At 39.1% G+C, this 19,737-nt stretch overlaps 2 protein-coding genes across 2 annotated transcripts in view; one reads left to right on the top strand and one right to left on the bottom strand.

Moving 5' to 3' along the window:
• LOC132549216 (tRNA (guanine(10)-N2)-methyltransferase homolog) overlaps positions 1–3,852 on the bottom strand; it is a 53,077-nt gene extending 49,225 nt beyond the window's left edge. The window contains exon 1 of the mRNA XM_060213133.1: positions 3,769–3,852. Coding sequence (XP_060069116.1) covers positions 3,769–3,852 — 84 coding nt within the window. The remainder of the gene's footprint in view (positions 1–3,768) is intronic.
• A 3,988-nt stretch (positions 3,853–7,840) lies between these two features.
• On the top strand, positions 7,841–13,705 carry LOC132549227 (proteasome inhibitor PI31 subunit-like). The gene is made up of 7 exons (XM_060213142.1): positions 7,841–8,109; positions 8,450–8,605; positions 9,297–9,376; positions 11,232–11,453; positions 11,699–11,845; positions 12,365–12,433; positions 13,214–13,705. The coding sequence occupies exons 1-7, from the start codon at positions 7,975–7,977 to the stop codon at positions 13,263–13,265; spliced, it is 861 nt and encodes a 286-aa protein (XP_060069125.1). The 5' UTR covers positions 7,841–7,974; the 3' UTR covers positions 13,266–13,705.
• Positions 13,706–19,737: the final 6,032 nt, after the last annotated feature.

Raw genomic sequence — 19,737 nt, 5'->3', positions numbered from 1 at the left:
GAGGTCATTGACATATATTGTAATGACTTTGAAGTTGGGTGTCACTCCTTTGTAATCTTCGAAAGGAGTATACCAGCCTGTGATTGATCAGTTTTTTCTCCCGAAACCAATCAAATTACTTCACTTGTGGCTTCATCTTTGCCGTTACATGTTCCAACCTGGGGTGTAGAGAGGGAACATGATTATAATCCCTGGAGTATCGAGGATGGTTCCTGGGGTGTAGAGAGCGAACATGATGGTAACCCCTGGAGTACCAAGGACGGTTCCAGGGGTGTAGAGAGCGAACATGATTGTAACCCCTGGAGTATCAAGGACGGTTCCAGGGGTACAAAGAGCAAAAGTGTTTGTAACCACTGGAGTATCAAGTGCTACATACTTAGTGTGAAACCAGAGTCATTGTACTGTACAAACACAACACCATTATTTTCCTACACAGATGTCACAATTTTGTCCAAACTCATAATGATAAAATCAAAGGCAACAAGAGTATCAGTGAAAGTAATAAATGCTCCCGAAAATGACTTTATTAGAAACAAAATTTTACCAAAGCGCAATAATTCTGTAATTAAGAAGATGCAGGCCTTGAATTTGGTATACAGTACATTTTCTTAGTAAGACCAATGTATACACTAAGTTTTATTATCCTAGTTTTAATGCAAGCAAAGCTATGTTCATTGACAAAAAAAATAAAAAAAGGGCAATAACTCTGTAACAATAAAAAAGGTAAAAATGACAGTTCATCCCTATACTTCATCAAACGCATCCTACATCACTGCTCTGCAAGGACTAAAAATTCAGAATACATCTCACTTGTATGATCAACATCAGAATATTGAACAATATCACCTCCAATCCGATTCTGACAAATATCCAACAGAAAGCAGTGATGTTCAGAACTTGTATCTAGAAATCAAGAAACAAAGACTGCGTCATAAAGATGCCAACAAACCAAGATTTATGAACTCTGCAGCAATACAGAAATGTTTCAAGACAAACCCAACTCAGTAATGGAAGATGAAAAGGAATAAGGAGGCTGAGGGTTTGCCACCAGCAATACCACCTGACCTTTACCTTATGCAGGTACTGGAGCACCGGCAAACCAGTTGGTAAAACAAATGTTTTTTGTCATAGTATACCATTTCCGGTCAGTTGGTTAAATTTTATTGTTGCTTTTTTTGTTACTTGCATCCCTTTATCCACAAGTTCTGATGGAGAGACATAAAATTTCCTTAATTCATCACTAAAATACATATTTCACTTGCTTTCACATTCATTCTGGGTTATATTTTTTTGCACGGAGACATTGTGCTGAAAGCACACCTGTGGCTCGAATCTGCACCAAAGGGATGCTTATCTGCAGATTACAAAATGTGTGAATGATGGATGGACTCGCTATAAGAGTTTGTTTCTAGATTGTGAGTGTATGTGGATACTGAATGTATGTAACATTGAAATTTCAATAAATCAACTGAAACATGCCAAAAACATTCATTTCAATGACTTACATGAATTGTCACCCATTTTTCTGATCTACATAAAAGAACGGATGTTTACATTTTGCCATATACAGTAAAACCTCGTTAAAACGCCACCTTCCGTTCCAGTCCATTTTTGGCGGTATATCGAGGGTGGTGGTTTAACAAGGGAGCTGATCATCAGGTGATCTTTCATAAGTAAAATGTTAACAAAATGACAAACATCAATATACAGTATACAGAAAGTGTTTATTGAAACACTATAAATCGAAACAATGTATATGAAAAGCACGTCCGTGCTAGGGTACAATATATAATATATAATTAGGCCTAAGTTACGTCATTCGTCAATGACAGTCACAATATATAAATGTCAGATCTATAACCTGTATCCTGGTGCAACCATGAAACATTGTCGTACATTGGATCATGTATCACTTACTTGTGAGTCTCTGGAAAAAACTGTGTATCAGCCGCTGAATCAACGTTTCTGTGGTGATCCGATCCACAGTTTTTTGCAGAGACAGGCATGCTCCAATGTCCGACTCTGTTGCCAAGCTGGAGCTCTCCAGGTAGCGTAATACGGTCTCTAACCCGTCTTTGGCCTCTCTGTCTGATGGAGGAGCCCGAATTACCTCAATGTCTTTGTCTGATAGTCTGTCATCTTCGTCCGTGTCCTGAGTTGACTGTACGGTGTCAATGATATTGACGTCTGTCAGTATTTCCGAATTCTCCATGTTTTTGTCCATGTCTATAAACTGTCGTACAGTCAGTCTCATATCTGGGTCTATATCGAGGTTATTTTGCACACGGGCAAGTAAATTTGTCATGTCGTAACATACGGTAAAATAAACCTGTTTCGTCTACGTTAAAAATGTCTTTCATTTCTGGCTTTTCATTAGGGCTTTCTGATGTCCATCTCTAATTAAATCAGGATCAATACCCGCACTTTCACCAGAAATAACGTGGGACGAAATCCCATGTCTTGCCTTAAATCTAAGGAAATCGGTTACTCCCAAGTCATCACCAAAACGTTCGGCTTTTATTTTTAAAAGTTTGTGCGTAATTGGAATGTTTTGTGATCGAGCACTTGTAAACCATAGAAATAAAGCATGTTACATTTCAATGTGCTGCCCCGTACGATGACGTTTTCTGGGAGGAGTTCCTGTATCGTCATTATCGACAATATCTTCCTTTTTCATGATAATGTCGCCAATAGTTCTTCTTTTTATAGGGATATCCCACTACGCAGTAAAATGGTTTGCTATTTCCTGACGGGATGCCTTGGGCTTAATCTTTACATATTCTAAGATCTTGGATTTCTGATCAAAGTCCAAAAGGATACGTTTTCTTTTAGGCATAGTAGATATATTCATATTGAATTCAAATTTGAAACTAAGACGGTGAATATTGTGATATAGAAACATAATAAAGACATGCACATACGTAATAATGTGAGTCTTATTCAACTTCCAAATATCACAAGTACTTACCTGTATGACAACATCGACACTGTACACTACTGAGCACGCTACATAAACTTGCATGTGCCTGATTTGGGTAGCACAGTAAACACAGTGTTCTATTTTTAGAATCGATCGAGAGTTGTGGCGATAGTTACCAGGGGCTCCATAAGGGGATTTAGCACATTTGTTCTCAAGATGATATGCCGGTATGCGAGTCTGGTGGTTAAACGAGGGCATTTAATAGGGGGAAATTTGTTCCACAAAGAAATATGGCGATAGGCGAAGGTGGCGGTTTAACGGATGGCGATAGATCGAGGTTTTACTGTATATGTATTGTCAGATTTGACTATGTAGCCAAATCTGCCTCTATAATGAGATTTTCTGATGCTCTAGTACTTGTAAGCCACACAGGGAAAAGGGATGTATTTGACACACAGATTTGTGGGCCTTCTTACAAACAATGTTTAGGACGAATCACAGAAAAAAAAACAACAGCTGGTGTTACACACGTGTCAGTGTTAAAACATACACTTTGTAATCGATATCTTAACTTCACAACTTTCGGACGGAAAAGCCAATTCAGCCACTGTGGACATCTGAAAATCTCACAAATATGGTAAATAACTTAATGACCTTCTCTTTCCAGTTGATAATATGCCAGAAGATACAGATTCTGATACATATTTACGTTGTTGTTCCCAACTTGGTGTAGGCATGATGATGAAATCATATGCTTCTTCGGGGAAAGAGAAACAAACTGTAACCATTATTACTCAAATTTAATCAGTCGTCTACTTAAATAAAACACCAAGAATAATCAAACCTACCGCAATCCTAAAATCAGTGTGCTGATTAGCGAATTGGATCAAGTATGTTCTCAGGGAACGTGATCCGCTCATGGGCGCAGCCATATTGGGAAACATAGGGTCAGACTATTCACAGGATCGGGCAGGAAAAATAGAGACGTCCGATCCCGCTACGACGAATTACCGAAAAGACAGCCATTTACCGAAAAGACAACAGAATTACCGAAAAGACACCGAAAGACAGTTATTATCAATATTACACTAGTTTTTCGGGTGTTGAATGGAACTAAAACCATTCCGATCTCAATTCAAGTCATGATTTCTTCAATCTTTGCAGTCTTTAATTACCTATTAGACGCTAGTTATTATTCCGTAATTCTCTGTTACCGCCATGGCTGACGAGCGTGATCGACAGCTCTAGGCTCCACCTACATTTTGCTGATATTTTCATTCAACCAATCAGGGTTGATTCTTTTGTTTATTTACCGATGGAGTGATCATTGTATGAAAACTGTCACGCTTCATTGCAACTGTCAATGGTTTCTAATTGCCGTCATTTGTTTTCTGCTTGTTGAGAGTATTTTTTCCATTATGACACCTGTCAGTTTGTTATTTCATGACAATGGTTGCATTGTTTCTTGTGTATTTTCCAGATTGTTGCAATAACATTTCGTCTATGATCAAATTGATGTCAACGGTAGAGATGAATTTTTCATGATGCGAAAATATACACTATATTGGAAGCATTTCCGTCTATCTGTTTTTGCTCTTTTATGGTTTCATCCCAATTTTAATAAAATGAATGCCACACGAGAATGGGTTGTCACACATACCAACAATACCCTTTAATACATGCCAATAACACACACCACATCCCTTAGCAGGGGACACTGTAGAAAAACAGTAAGATTCCCCCCCCCCCCCCCCCCCCGCCCTGTCTTTTTTTTTAAGTAACCATACCCACAACACCACATATATACACAAAAACATCACCTACATAAATACAACATACACTGGGCCGAGACCCAAAGCCAACAACCTTTACAAAATCTCTTCCACTCTTCCGTCCACCTTCTAATATACAAATCCCTGCTCTTGTAGGGTAGACATGTAGACGATTATACACAGTAATCTACAGTCTCCCGAACGACATCGTTTGTATAATAATTCTCATTAATTCCCACTAATCCCAAAAATCTACGCTAACCCAATTCCAGCACATTCTTTACATCACCCCATCACATCCACTCTCATAACTGAACTTAATAACACAGTTCCCCACTTTTAAAATCCACTCTAGACCAGCATGACTAACCTTGTCAAATGGTGGCTAGTAATCCCATCTAAAAATAACAAACCTACACCAGCTAACAAGCTAAACCTATTTTCCAATTTCCGACTTTCCCATACGCCCGGTGTACAGTGAGTCACGCCGTGCACGTTCAAGAACCTCTGCTGGAGGCTAATTGCTAGCCGCCACAGAGCATAGGTTTATGATAGGGAAATATAAAGTGAGACTAGAGTAGGACTAGGCGTTTCTGTGACAGTCCAAAATTTCCCCAGTTTTTTTTTTTTTTTTTTAGACGTTAGGGTATAGATTTAGTCAGATCTTTCCTCCCCATATTAGACCTGTTTGGTGATTACTAAAAAGCGAAATTGCACACCCTAATGCCTCGGCCCTACCAGCCCCCTCCCCCTTAGTGTCCTAGGCTCGGTTATAACCGGAACAAGGACGTTAAGCTAAAAAAAAACCAAAAAAACTAGAAATTGTTGTTAACAATTTTGCGGGCTTTTCACTTCTTTGGCGACAAGTTGACCGGAAGTTGACATTTATCCTGATAAGAATATATGAGAAAGATTCCTTGTTTGATAGTCTCTACAACATATCCAAAGATGAACTTTGAATCTTGAAACGTTAAGGAGATAAAACTACATAATAACGAAGAAATACACTTTTTAAAGGTTCAAACATATTTGACCCCTGTGACCTTGAATGTCGGTCAAGGTTATTCATATTTGCAAGCCTTATAATGTAACATCTGATAATCAATATATCACCAATATTAGTTCTCTAGACCTTCTGAGACTTGACAAGAAAATTGTTGAACACTGGTACCCTATTTTGTATGTTTGAACTTTGACACCTTTGGGAAACCGGAAGTCGACATTTTGAGGGAAGTTTTCCTTATGACAATCACTAGGAAGTCTCCACAGAAGGTTTATAATCAATTTTCATCATTGTATGCCTTCTAGAAATTGAGAAACTTTCATTTAACGATTTTTAGTTAATTGACATCTGTGACCTTGAAAGTGGGTCAAGGTCATTTATATTATCAAACTTTGTTGTCGGTTACAGATCCTTCTTGTACATGAAATATCAAGCCTCTAGGCCTTCCAGAACTTGAAAAGAAGTTTTTCAAAGATTGGTACCCTAAATAGCTCTTTCCAAGTTTGTGCCTTACCAAAAACCGGAAGTTGAAATTTTAAGGAAGTTTTTCTTATGACAATCAATAGGAAGTGTCCACAGAAGATTTATAATCAATTTTCATTTTTGTGTGCCTTCTAGAATGTGAGAAACTGTCGTTTAACGATTTTTAGTTAATTGACATCTGTGACCTTGAAGGTGGGTCAAGGTCATTTATATTATCAAATATCGTTGCCAGTTACATATGCTTCATGTATGTGAAATATAGAGCCTCTAGGCATTTCAGAACTTGAGAAGAAGTTTTTCAAAGATTGGTACCCTTAATAGCAATTTTCAACTTTGACCCCCTAACGCAAACCGGAAGTTGAATTTTGAGGTACGTTTCTCTTATATCACTCGACAGGAAATGTCCACAGAATATGTATGTCCAAAGGTGAAGACTTTGGGCAGCTTAACAATGTATGAAATATCAAGACTCAAGGCTTTGCAGAACTTGAGAAGAAGTTTGTCAAATTTTGTAACTTAAAATAACACTTTTGAACTTTGACCGGAAGACCGGAAGTTGACCTTTGATCCCAGTTTTTTTCCTGTGAAAAGTGTTTTCTTATTATTTTACATAATATGATTAAAACTGAGGTCACTAGCTGATAAAGTTCTTGAGTTACGGCATTTTAGGTAAAATCGGATATGACGTCATGGCGGCCATTTTGTTTTTCCGATGAATTTGAATATGTCACTAAATGGTAGAAGACATCTGGGGAAATCTTCTCAGAAACAATTTGATAAAATATAGCCCATCAATATTGATCTAGAACGAGTTTTTCCTATTTGTCGGCATTTTTACAAGATCAAAGGAAATTTTCAAAATGGCGTACAGCGGAAATGGCTAAGGTTTCAGAAGAACTGAAAACACTAAATTCATCGGAAGGACGTTCTGCATCGATGTGTTAAAGAAATTTTCAAGAAAAATCAAAATTGAAAAAAAAAATTGTTTTCAAATTTTCCTGCAAATTGTCTTCCGGTTTTGCGCGACCGAAACAGATATGAGTGTTTTATGTAATACGTCTTCATTTTTCCTTAAAAATGATCATAATGTTTAACATATGATGGTATTAATGCAAAAGTAATTCACTAAAATGAATAAAACGGCACTATTCTACCCCGATTTTGCCCGATCCTGTTAATCGTCTTTCGGTCTTGCGCGGCACAGTACGTTCTGCAAGAAAAATACAGTATTTTCGCCATTTTTGGTCAATTTGAAACTTGAATATTTGAATAATGATCATTTAAAAACAAAATATTTACAGTAAGAACAATTTAATGCCCAAATTCTACATATAAACCGCCCGATTCTGCCCGATCCTGTAAATTGTCTTTCAGTCTTGCGCGACCAAAACATACATGAGTGTTTTATGTAATACGTCTTCATTATTCCGTAAAACCTATTCATAATGTGTACCATATGATGATATCAATGCAAAAGAAATTCATAAAAAATAATTGAAACGGCACTATTCTTGTCCGATCCTGCCCGATTCTGCTCGATCCTGTAAATGTTCTTCCTTGTTTCGGTTATAACCGAGAAATGTAGAGCTCTTTCGCGTCCGAGATAAAATACTACAAAATATTCTCTATCGATGGGTTTTGCCTGATTGAGTAGGTTGATTTAAAAACTGATATGCAAAAAAAACACGTAAGTCTCATTTCCCCCTCTTTTAATCTGAGGAAAACTTATAAAAGACAAAATTCTGCGACATCTCATAAGGGCTAATTTAGAGAGTATCATACGAAAAGAAACTGTCATGGCTGCCCCCGGACAGGAGCTACTGTTTTGCAGCGTCAGAGATCAGTTGAAGTCGTCTCAAGATGCAATCATTACCACACTTCACTGGAGTCTCGTGTCTAATGGATACAAATGTATTGGACTTGGCGAAACGGTTGGTTGCCATTGCTTCGTTTAGCCAGAAATTGGAAAAAAATAGGGAGCATTAGATGCTGTCGCTATGTAATGAATGGGATGGGTCCGTCTGTTCTGATTGTAAACAAAATAACAAAGCATTATTCTGGGAGTGATTGTTATGAGCTGGGTACTTCATGAGTAATTGAATCTATGGTTTTCATTATATTTTTGAAATGATGAAATCTTTTATGAACCCATGATATAGAAGATACATGGTTTATACATGTCTGTAAGATCCTCATTAAAATACATCAATAAAATAATGATCGTGTTATAATCATGTGTACCATATTTTAAGATTTAAAATCTACTTTCAGACATCAGACAAAGACAGTCAAACAGAGTTACTGCCTTCTGGATGGAACGAGAATCAGGACCTTTACACAATGAGGTACCGACGAGAGGGTGAGCCGTCAACGGTATACATGCTCAAGGTCATCAGGATCGACAGTGACCTGCTTGTTAATTTCATGGTTTGTTCCATTAAGTTGTGATAATCACAAGTTTGTTTCTCTTTACCTTGCGCTGATGAGCATGACTTACAACTGAATATTTATGGTGTATGTAACTTGGGAATGTTCTGATTCATGACCATCCATTCTGCTTCAGATGCTGGACCATTGATACTGTATATAATCTATGGTCAATCAATTGCCAGCTATCCCAAAACATTACTTGTGCCAGTATTTCATGAAAAATGATGGATTTCATTATTTGAAAATGAATCCTTGGTCTTTAGACAATTGGAAAAAAAAAAAAAAAATTAATTGACAGGAAGCATCTTAGATTTTGAGAGTTGAAAACTTGCTATTGGCATTTCTTAATAGGTAGTAGATGGCAGTTTGTTAAATTCTTAATGTATGTTCCTTATATTTTTAGACTGAATGATAAAACAAATGGCTGACAGGCAGCTGTCTGATTTTGACATGTAAATTTGGGTGGCATTTTATCTCAAGAACTTATCAATACTTCTCAAAATCCACCTATAGTTCCCCTAGTTTCCTAGCTAAATTCAGTTTTGACACTGAAAGGAAAAATGAATTGATAATTTTACATCCTTGGATTTTGTTCAACATTTATCATTATGATCTAATTAACAGTTACAACAGTTTGAAAAAAAAAATGAAAGAATGCCAAGTATTTTGTCATGTTTTTACATTTCAGAATGTTGGTAAGGAAAGTGTTGTGAACTTAAACATCAGAACTAGAGACTTTACCACTGGAGTTCTGGCCTCATTTTGTAGGTAAGGTCCTACTTACAAATATATGTGTTTCTGATCCCAATAAATAGAATATTGAAATCATTCTCTTTTTAATTCAATTATAAACAACATTCTTCATTGAATGGTAAGGAAATGGTGTGCGAACACAATTTTGTGATAGTTTTGTGATAAGGCCATGGGGCCAACACATTACTGCTAAGTAAAAAAAGGTTGTGGACTTATCAAAGTACAATAAGCCAAGGGACCAACACATCATCACTGACTAAAATTAGGATGTTGACTTGTTACAGGACAATAAGTCTGGGCCAACACATTACTACTGACTAAAATTAGGATGTTGGTTTATAAATGGACAACAGGTCCACAGGGCCAACACATTACCACTGACTAAAATTAGGATGTGGACTTGTTGCAGGACAATAAGTCTGGGCCAACACATTACCACTGACTAAAATTAGGATGTTGACTTGTTACAGGACAATAAGTCTGGGCCAACACATTACCACTGACTAAAATTAGGATGTTGACTTGTTACAGGACAATAAGTCTGGGCCAACACATTACCACTGACTAAAATTAGGATGTTGACTTGTTACAGGACAATAAGTCTGGGCCAACACATTACTACTGACTAAAATTAGGATGTTGGTTTATAAATGGACAACAGGTCCACAGGGCCAACACATTATCACTGACTAAAATTAGGATGTGGACTTGTTGCAGGACAATAAGTCTGGGCCAACACATTACCACTGACTAAAATTAGGATGTGGACTTGTTACAGGAAAATAAGTCTGGGCCAACACATTACCACTGACTAAGATTAGGTTGTGGATTTGTTACAGGACAATCAGTCTGGGCCAGCACATTACTACTGACTAAAATTAGGATGTTGGTTTATAAATGGACAACAGGTCCACAGGGCCATGACATTACCACTGACTAAAATTAGGATGTGGACTTGTTACAGGACAATAAGTCTGGGCCAACACATTACCACTGACTAAAATTAGGATGTGGACTTGTTACAGGACAATGAAAAATTATTAAAGTTTATATTTCATAATTTTGCTGAACAGCAATATATGTATATACAACCATGCAATAGATTTTTGACAGATAAATATGGTAAGATTTGATTCAAAATTCATCTGGCTGACTTATAGATTTTATATAAACTATATAGAAAAAATATTTATTGGATTAAAACATGTTTTAATTGACTAGTAGGTAGACAAGACAAAAACAACATTAATTTATTTACTAGTTCTACTTTCAGTTTTAGTGGGAAAATGAAATCAACTGTTGCCTTGACAATTTGATGATGAATATAGATTATGATGTATGATCACATATCTCTGTATGATAACTTGTTGCCTTGGTAACTTCAGAGCAGACATCTTGAATATAGGTGCCTTGCTTAAGCATTACCAGACAAAAAAGTTGTCCAATGTTCCTATCCAAGTTTTATCAAGAAACACTGACTTGGATCTCATACTGGACAAACAAACTGAAAAAGTTTAACAGGTGTAAGATGTAGATTGAAGAGGTGCAGGATAAAATATTAAAGATCTAGATTCATGGTTTATGTAAAGTTTTATATTGGGATGTAAGGTTAAAGGTTAGTTATGATTATTTGATTGTGGGGAAAAAATTAGGCTTTTAAGTGAGGTAAATTTTAATGCTTACAGGTAAAATTCTTTGTCTATGATCAAAACATAGTATAAAAACAAAATTTTGTAGATAAGGTATGCATCCGTCTGTCTATCCATCAGTATGAATAGTTCCTTGTGACTCTGACAAGCCCCACAATCATTTCACCGATGGATCACAGGCAAATATTTCTCCGCCATACTAATCTTCAGGCATTTTACAGTGCATTCCAAAACCTGGATGTCCTTTGTTCACAATTCAAGAGGGAGATTCTTGATGCAGTGTTGAAAGGTGATAAAAAATGTGTGTCCACAAGTCAAGCTGACACCTCAAAATCATCACAGGAAAGAAAGTCACAGGAAAGGGAAAGGTCATACATGGAGGATTATGACCCATTGCAAATACCACCCCGACACCCTCACATGCCACAAAGGCCACCAGACTGGTAAGTGATTGCTAATGGTCAATTTCTTGACCTTGACATAAACGATAAATTAATGACTTTTAACGAAAGAATTTCTCTCTGCAATCTTGTAAAATAATTGAATTTACCTAATTGTTAAATTGACAAGGTAGAAATGCACAAATGCATTGGACTACTCAGTACTATTAATGAATATTTAATTTCAAGGGAGATGACTCTAAACCTCTAAGTGATGAGGAAATAGATTTTGTTCTGTTGATTTAAAGGTCAGATGCTGACGACCCTTTCTCAATCGGAAGAGCAGATCTTGACCCCTTGGGAAGAGGAGGTGGTATGCGATTTGACCCATTTCGAGGAAACCGTCCTGGAATGAGACCCGACCCAAACGCTGGATTACCTCACCCACTTCCTCCGTATGTTTAAATTTCATTATATTCTTACCTCCACAACATTTACATATTTAGAGATTTGTTTACATATAGAATTAAAGAAACATATAACTTGCATTGTTTGTATTAAAAACAAAACAAAAACGATGTGTACATATGTACTAGTAACTGATAAAACTTACAACACATATCCTGAAATGTGAAGTAGCTGTTGTTGACATTATTGTCAGACCTGGACTGATGGATGGATATCATTCATAAACCTGTCGATGGGTTCACAATCAGTGATTTATCTTCATTTCAAAACTTCGGGACACTTTCTATGAAAACAAGAAAATACAGAGACATTCCTTATATATAGCAAGTGAAATTTCCCAATTTTAATGGGACAATTAAGAAAAGTTATTTGTCGTGGGACTTGTAGATAAATTAATTACTGATAATGGTGATAAATCAAGTATTTCAAGTATAATGACAGATATACATTGGTATTGAGGGAAGTCTGGTTTTGCATGCATCACCTATAAATATACTGTTTTCAAGGGGAGCTGTACCACCAGGAGCCAGGTTTGACCCTTTTGGACCCCCAGGAGGGCCTGGACAGAGACCAGGGTAAGAGTAGATTTTATAATGAGAATCAACATTATAACATTGGATTCTATTTTGTCACTTTTTTCAAGAGTAGTAGTCATAGAATTGTGTAAATTATAATTTTGCTATGCATTTTGATACAATCAAGAAAATTATATATTTAATAAATGAACTTGACTTGGCTCATGCAAGAGGTATTCATTTCTAGATACAAGTATGGCAGTTCTACTTAATTTTGCATAATAAAGAGATATATTATTTATAAATACTGAAAATATACTTTATTTCGTGCAAATAAATGTTAGCATGTTTTCAAATTTTTGCCAATATTTTGATGCAAATATATTGATGCAAAAAAATCTGAAATAGTACTACTTTTTTAATATGCATGTCTACAGTATCCCAATCTTAGCATGCTTCCATCATTGATATTATAAAGCATTCTTTTCAGGTGGATTAAATATATGTATGAAAAGATTTTCATATAATAAAACCAGTTTGAAATTTTTTTTTCTATCTTGAATGTTAAATTGTTTCCCATTTCTGATTTACATAGGGTGTAGTGTGAAGAAATTAGCATGACCTTGACCCAATTTCTCAAGAGTATTTATTTCTTCAACTAAACACAAGGGTAATCAGAAGTACAGAAATATTCATTGTTGATTTTATTTTGATGATTTTATGTTTGTAAAAAAAAGAACACATCATTATCATGATAGAGCTGTTACTTATGTACAACATTTATGAAAGAATTTGATGTAGAACAGAATGCTTTAGTCTGATTATTGTTTACAACTTCAGGCCTGATCCTGACCATGAACTACCACCTGGTTATGGTGATATGTTTATGTAACAAACAAGATCCTTCTTCTCCGACACAGCCATTGACGATACCAAGATTGCGAAACTGTTGTTATTGAGACAAATCTGGGGATTGTTATAGCTGTTATATACCTGGAAACTCTTAGACACCAATTAAAACTTTCCAAAGAGTGTGATATGGATATTGTTTAAAGATATCTGAAGAATATATGTTCTACACTCAGTTAAAAGATTTCTTAAAAGTGTGAAATAGATGTCATATGTAGATTGTGAAATTTACATGTGCTACACTTGATTTAAAGATTTCTAAGGAATTGTGACATTAATATTTTTTTTAAAAAGTACCTGAAGACTACATGTTCTACACACAGTTAAAAGATTTCTAAGGAATTGTGAAATGGATTTAGAGATTTAGAGAGAGACACACAGAGAGACAGAGAGAGGAGAGAGAGAGAGAGAGAGGGAGACAGGGAGGGAGAGAGAGGGGGGGTGGAGAGAGGGAGGGAGGGAGAGACAGAGAGGAGTGAAGGAGACGCAGAGGGAGAGAGAAGTTAATGCCAATTTGTAGATATTGTGATACTGTTAGAAAATAGTAGTATTAAATACTGGTCTGTTAAAATACCACCAAATGTATGTGGTGAACCTATAAGCCAGGTAAGATTAAATACTGGTCTGTTAAAATACCACCAAATGTATGTGGTGAACCTGTAAGCCAGGTAAGATTAAGTACTGGTCTGTTAAAATACCACCAAATGTATGTGGTGAACCTGTAAGCCAGGTAAGATTAAATACTGGTCTGTTAAAATACCACCAAATGTATGTGGTGAACCTGTAAGCCAGGTAAGATCATTTATCTGCTATTTTTGTTTTGTTTAAATTTAAAATGTTTGTTTTGTTTATTAGTAAAATATTTCATGTCATTATTATTGGAATAAACAATTACCCTGGTAAAACTGATTTAGTTTATTTCTTGTCTTGTCCTGTTAAGTATGTGAGTGTTAGTAAGGAAGATGAGGATCTGAGACAGCACCTTATGTTCCTTTATTTCTTGTCTTGTCCTGTTAAGTATGTGAGTGTTAGTAAGGAAGATGAGGATCTGAGACAGCACCTTATGTTCCTTTATTTCTTGTCTTGTCCTGTTAAGTATGTGAGTGTTAGTAAGGAAGATGAGGATCTGAGACAGCACCTTATGTTCCTTTATTTCTTGTCTTGTCCTGTTAAGTACGTGCCTATACTTATGTGCAATTTTGATAAAATCTGGTCATTACAGTAATTTACACGTCGAGTATAGTTTTATTAGGGCCCCACATCAGGATGTTGCTGCTCCACAGTAATCAGCTTGTCTGTCCATCTGTCCCATTCTGCACAATAACTTGTGTATTTTTGTCAGATTTTCACTGAATTTGGTATTTGACTTAATGTTTATGACATCTTGCATGGGTGTGATAGCCTGTGAAATCTGTCAATATTTACAAGAGTAATGGGACTTTCAATGAAAAAAAACCCGATATGATAGCCATTCTATAGGTAGTTTAATGTTCTCCAAGTTTAGTATATGACTTCATATTACATTGGTTTGCTATCAATGCATTGGGTGAAAATTTGCAGGAGTTATGAGTTTTTAAATTCTGAAAAGTGACCATTTTATAACTGCTTGCATAATAACTTGTGTATTTGTAGTCGGATGTTCTCCAAATTCTGTATATGGGTTTAACTTAATTAGATCTCACATGAGGTTGATAACCAGTGTCATCCATATATATTTGCAAGAGTTATGGGACTTTGAATGACAAAAATTTACAATTTTGCTGTCAGATTTTTCACCAAAGTATGCAGATTTATATACACAAGACATTGCATGGGTTCAATAACCATTGGAATCCAAGAGTTACTGTGACATGAAATGCCAAACAATTGGCGATTTAATGCCATTCTGCACAATAAGTTTCAGGTAGTATTCAGATTTTCACCAAATTTATGTGTTACCTCTTATACATGAGACCTTGTGTGTGTTCTTCTCCAACTCACCATAATGGTTCCCATATTGATCATGTTAGATACGAGATCATTTCTGGTCATCCAAATGTGGACATGTTCTGGCGATCATAAACAGATATTTGTGGACTGTATGGTATAGAGAGCAATAATGTAACTCCACAATCTGGGCATTCTACCTGGTATATACGGAGGAAAATTGTACTGTTAAATACAATAAATTACAAATGACATTTTTAATTCTTTGTGTGTTACACCCATCTCATAAACATAATAAACAAGATGTGTTTATGAAATAGTATGCCCCCAGTTCAAACAAAATTCTGAAGTGGGACATTTCAACTGTACTGTGTAAGGCATGTACTGTGTGCATGCATTCTTTGTGTAACACTGATATCATCATTGTGGTACAAAATTACAAATTGAATGAATGAATTACAGAATGAATGACATACTAATTACAGAGAGATCTAATGAATGAATGTCATCAGAGTGTTGGATGAGAGCCTTCTTCAATGAGGATATATTTCTACAGATGATGAATACACGATCACAACCCTAGCAGTAGTGCTGAATTCACCGTCACAACCCTGGCAATAGTGTTGAATCCAGTGTCACAACCCTGGCAGTAGTGCTGAATCCACAGTCACAACCCTGGCAGTAGTGCTGAATCCAGAGTAACAACCCTGGCAGTAGTGCTGAATCCACAGTCACAACCCTGGCAGTAGTGCTGAATCCACAGTCACAACCCTGGCAGTAGTGCTTAATCCAGTGTCACAACCCTGGCAGTAGTGCTGAATTCACAGTCACAACCCTGTCATTAGTGCTGAATCCAGGGTAACAATCCTGGCAGTAGTGCTGAATCCACAGTCACAACCCTGGCAGTAGTGCTGAATACACGGTCACAGCCCTAGCAGTAGTGCTGAATCCAGGGTCAAAACCCTGGCAGTAGTGCTGAATCCAGGATAACAACCCTGGCAGTAGTGCTGAATCCACAGTCACAACCCTGGAAGTAGTGCTTAATCCAGGGTCACAACCATGGCAATAGTGCTGAATCCACAGTCACAACCCTGGCAGTAGTGCTTAATCCAGTGTCACAACCCTGGCAGTAGTGCAGAATCCAGGGTAACAACCCTAACATTAGTGCTTAATCCAGGGTCAACCCTGGCAGTAGTGCTGAATCCACAGTCACAACCCTGGCAGTAGTGCTAAATCCAGGGTCAACCCTAGCAGTAGTGCTGAATCTACAGTCACAACCCTGGCAGTAGTGCTGAATCCAGGGTCACAACCCTGGTGGTCGTGCTGAATTCAGGGTCACAACCCTGGCAGTAGTGCTGAATACATGGACACAACCCTGGCAGTAGTGCTGAATACATGGTCACAACCCTGGCAGTACCCTGGCAGTAGTGCTGAATCCACAGTCACAACCCTGGCAGTAGTGCTAAATCCAGGGCCAACCCTAGCAGTAGTGCTGAATCTACAGTCACAACCCTGGCAGTAGTGCTCAATCCAGGGTCACAACCCTGGCAGTAGTGCTGAATCCACAGTCACAACCCTGGCAGTAGTGCTGAATCCACAGTCACAACCCTGGCAGTAGCAGGGTCACAACCCTGGCAGTAGTGCTGAATACACGGTCACAACCCTAGCAGTAGTGCTTAATCCAGGGTCACAACCCTAACAGTAGTGCTTAATCCAGGGTCACAACCCTGGCAGTAGTGCTGAATACATGGTCACAACCCTGGCAGTAGTGCTTAATCCAGTGTCACAACCCTGCCAGTAGTGCAGAATCCAGGGTAACAACCCTAGCAGTAGTATTGAATCCACAACCCTGGCAGTAGTGCTGAATCCACAGTCACAACCCTGGCAGTAGTGCTGAATACACGGTCACAACCCTAGCAGTAGTGCTTAATCCAGGGTCACAACCCTAACAGTAGTGCTTAATCCAGGGTCACAACCCTGGCAGTAGTATTGAATCCACAGTCACAACCCTGGCAGTAGTGCTGAATCCACAGTCACAACCCTGGCAGTAGTGCTGAATCCAGGGTCACAACCCTGGCAGTCGTGCTGAATTCAGGGTCACAACCCTGGCAGTAGTGCTGAATACATGGTCACAACCCTGGCAGTAGTGCTGAATCCAGTCACAACCCTGGAAGTAGTGCTGAATCCAGGGTAACAACCCTGGCAGTAGTGCTGAATCCACAGTCACAACCCTGGCAGTAGTGCTGAATCCACAGTCACAACCCTGGCAGTAGTGCTGAATCCACAGTCACAACCCTGGCAGTAGTGCTGAATCCACAGTCACAACCCTGGCAGTAGTGCTGAATCCAGGGTCACAACCCTGGCAGTAGTGCTGAATCCACAGTCACAACCCTGGCAGTAGTGCTGAATCCAGTCACAACCCTGGAAGTACAATCCACAGTCTGGCAGTAGTGCTGAATCCAGGTCACAACCCTGCAGTAGTGCTGAATCCACAGTCACAACCCTGGCAGTAGTGCTGAATCCAGGGTCACAACCCTGGCAGTAGTGCTGAATCCACAGTCACAACCCTGGCAGTAGTGCTGAATCCAGGGTCACAACCCTGGCAGTAGTGCTGAATCCACAGTCACAACCCTAACAGTAGTGCTTAATCCAGGGTCACAACCCTGGCAGTAGTGCTGAATACACGGTCACAACCCTAGCAGTAGTGCTTAATCCAGGGTCACAACCCTAACAGTAGTGCTTAATCCAGGGTCACAACCCTGGCAGTAGTGTTGAATCCACACAACCCTGGCAGTAGTGCTCACAACCCCTGGCAGTAGTGCTTAATCCAGTGTCACAACCCTGGCAGTAGTATTGAATCCACAGTCACAACCTTGGCAGTAGTGCTGAATCCAGGGTCACAACCCTGGCAGTGTGCTGAATCCAGTGTCACAACCCTGGCAGTAGTGCTGAATCCACAACCCTGTCACAACCCTGGCAGTAGTGCTTAATCCAGGGTCACAACCCTGGCAGTAGTATTGAATCCACAGTCACAACCTTGGCAGTAGTGCTGAATCCAGGGTCACAACCCTGGCAGTAGTGCTTAATCCAGTGTCACAACCCTGGCAGTAGTGCTGAATCCAGGGTCACAACCCTAGCAGTAGTCACAACCCTGGCAGTAGTGCTCAATCCAGGGTCACAACCCTGGCAGTAGTGCTGAATCCACAGTCACAACCCTGGCAGTAGTGCTGAATCCACAGTCACAACCCTGGCAGTAGTGCTGAATCCACAGTCACAACCCTGGAAGTAGTGCTTAATCCAGGGTCACAACCATGGCAATAGTGCTGAATCCACAGTCACAACCCTGGCAGTAGTGCTGAATACACGGTCACAACCCTAGCAGTAGTGCTTAATCCAGGGTCACAACCCTAACAGTAGTGCTCAATCCAGGGTCACAACCTTGGCAGTAGTGCTGAATCTACAGTAGTGCTGAATCCAGGGTCACAACCCTGGCAGTAGTGCTGAATCAACAGTCACAACCCTGGCAGTAGTGCTGAATCCACATCACAACCCTGGGTCACAACCCTGGCAGTAGTGCTTAATCCAGGGTCACAACCCTGGCAGTAGTGCTGAATACATGGTCACAAACCTGGCAGTAGTGCTGAATACAGGGTCACAACCCTGGCATTAGTGCTTAATCCAGGGTCAATCCTGGCAGTAGTGCTGAATCCAATCACAACCCTGGCACAGGGTCACAACCCTGGCAGTAGTGCTGAATGCAGTAGTGCTGAATCCAGGGTCACAACCCTGGCAGTAGTGCTGAATCCACAGTCACAACCCTGGCAGTAGTGCTAAATCCAGGGCCAACCCTAGCAATAGTGCTGAATCTACACTCACAACCCTAGCAGTAGTGCTTAATCCAGGGTCACAACCCTGGCAGTGCTGAATCCAGTAGGCAGTAGTGCTGAATCCACAGTCACAACCCTGGCAGTACTGCTGAATACACGGTCACAACCCTAGCAGTAATGCTGAATCCAGGGTCACAACCCTGGCAGTAGTGCTGAATCCAGGGTCACAACCCTGGTGGTCGTGCCTAATTCAGGGTCACAACCCTGGCAGTAGTATTGAATCCACAGTCACAACCTTGGCAATAGTGCTGAATCCAGGGTCAGAACCCTGGCAGTAGTGCTTAATACTAACATTAGTGCTTAATCCAGGGTCAACCCTGGCAGTAGTGCTGAATCCAGGGTCACAACCCTGGCAGTAGTGCTGAATCCAGGGTCACAACCCTGGCAGTAGTGCTGAATCCAGGGTAACAACCCTAGTGCTGAATCCAACCCTGGCAGTTCTGCTGAATACACGGTCACAACCCTAGCAGTAATGCTGAATCCAGGGTCACAACCCTGGCAGTAGTGCTGAATCCAGGGTCACAACCCAGTCATTAGCACTGAATCCACAGTCACAACCCTGGCAGTAGTGCTAAATCCAGGGTCAACCCTAGCAGTAGTGCTGAATCTACAGTCACAACCCTGGCAGTAGTGCTGAATTCA

The sequence above is a fragment of the Ylistrum balloti genome, unplaced genomic scaffold (genome assembly GCF_031769215.1).
Source record: "Ylistrum balloti isolate Yb309-2 unplaced genomic scaffold, AGI_CSIRO_Ybal_v1 Utg370050, whole genome shotgun sequence".
Classification (NCBI taxonomy): Eukaryota; Metazoa; Mollusca; class Bivalvia; order Pectinida; family Pectinidae; genus Ylistrum; species Ylistrum balloti.
Note: the sequence above shows the minus strand (reverse complement) of the source record. Positions and strands in the feature narration are given on the sequence as shown.

What these genes read in the sequence shown, in the direction of transcription:
- LOC132549227 (XM_060213142.1), top strand. Translation starts at nt 7,975, where the DNA reads ATGGCTGCCCCCGGACAGGAGCTACTGTTTTGCAGCGTCAGAGATCAG. An exon ending in ACCTGCTTGTTAATTTCATG is followed by an intron (nt 8,606 to 9,296) that starts GTTTGTTCCATT and finishes TTTACATTTCAG; the next exon opens with AATGTTGGTAAGGAAAGTGT. An exon ending in GTTCTGGCCTCATTTTGTAG is followed by an intron (nt 9,377 to 11,231) that starts GTAAGGTCCTAC and finishes GGCATTTTACAG; the next exon opens with TGCATTCCAAAACCTGGATG.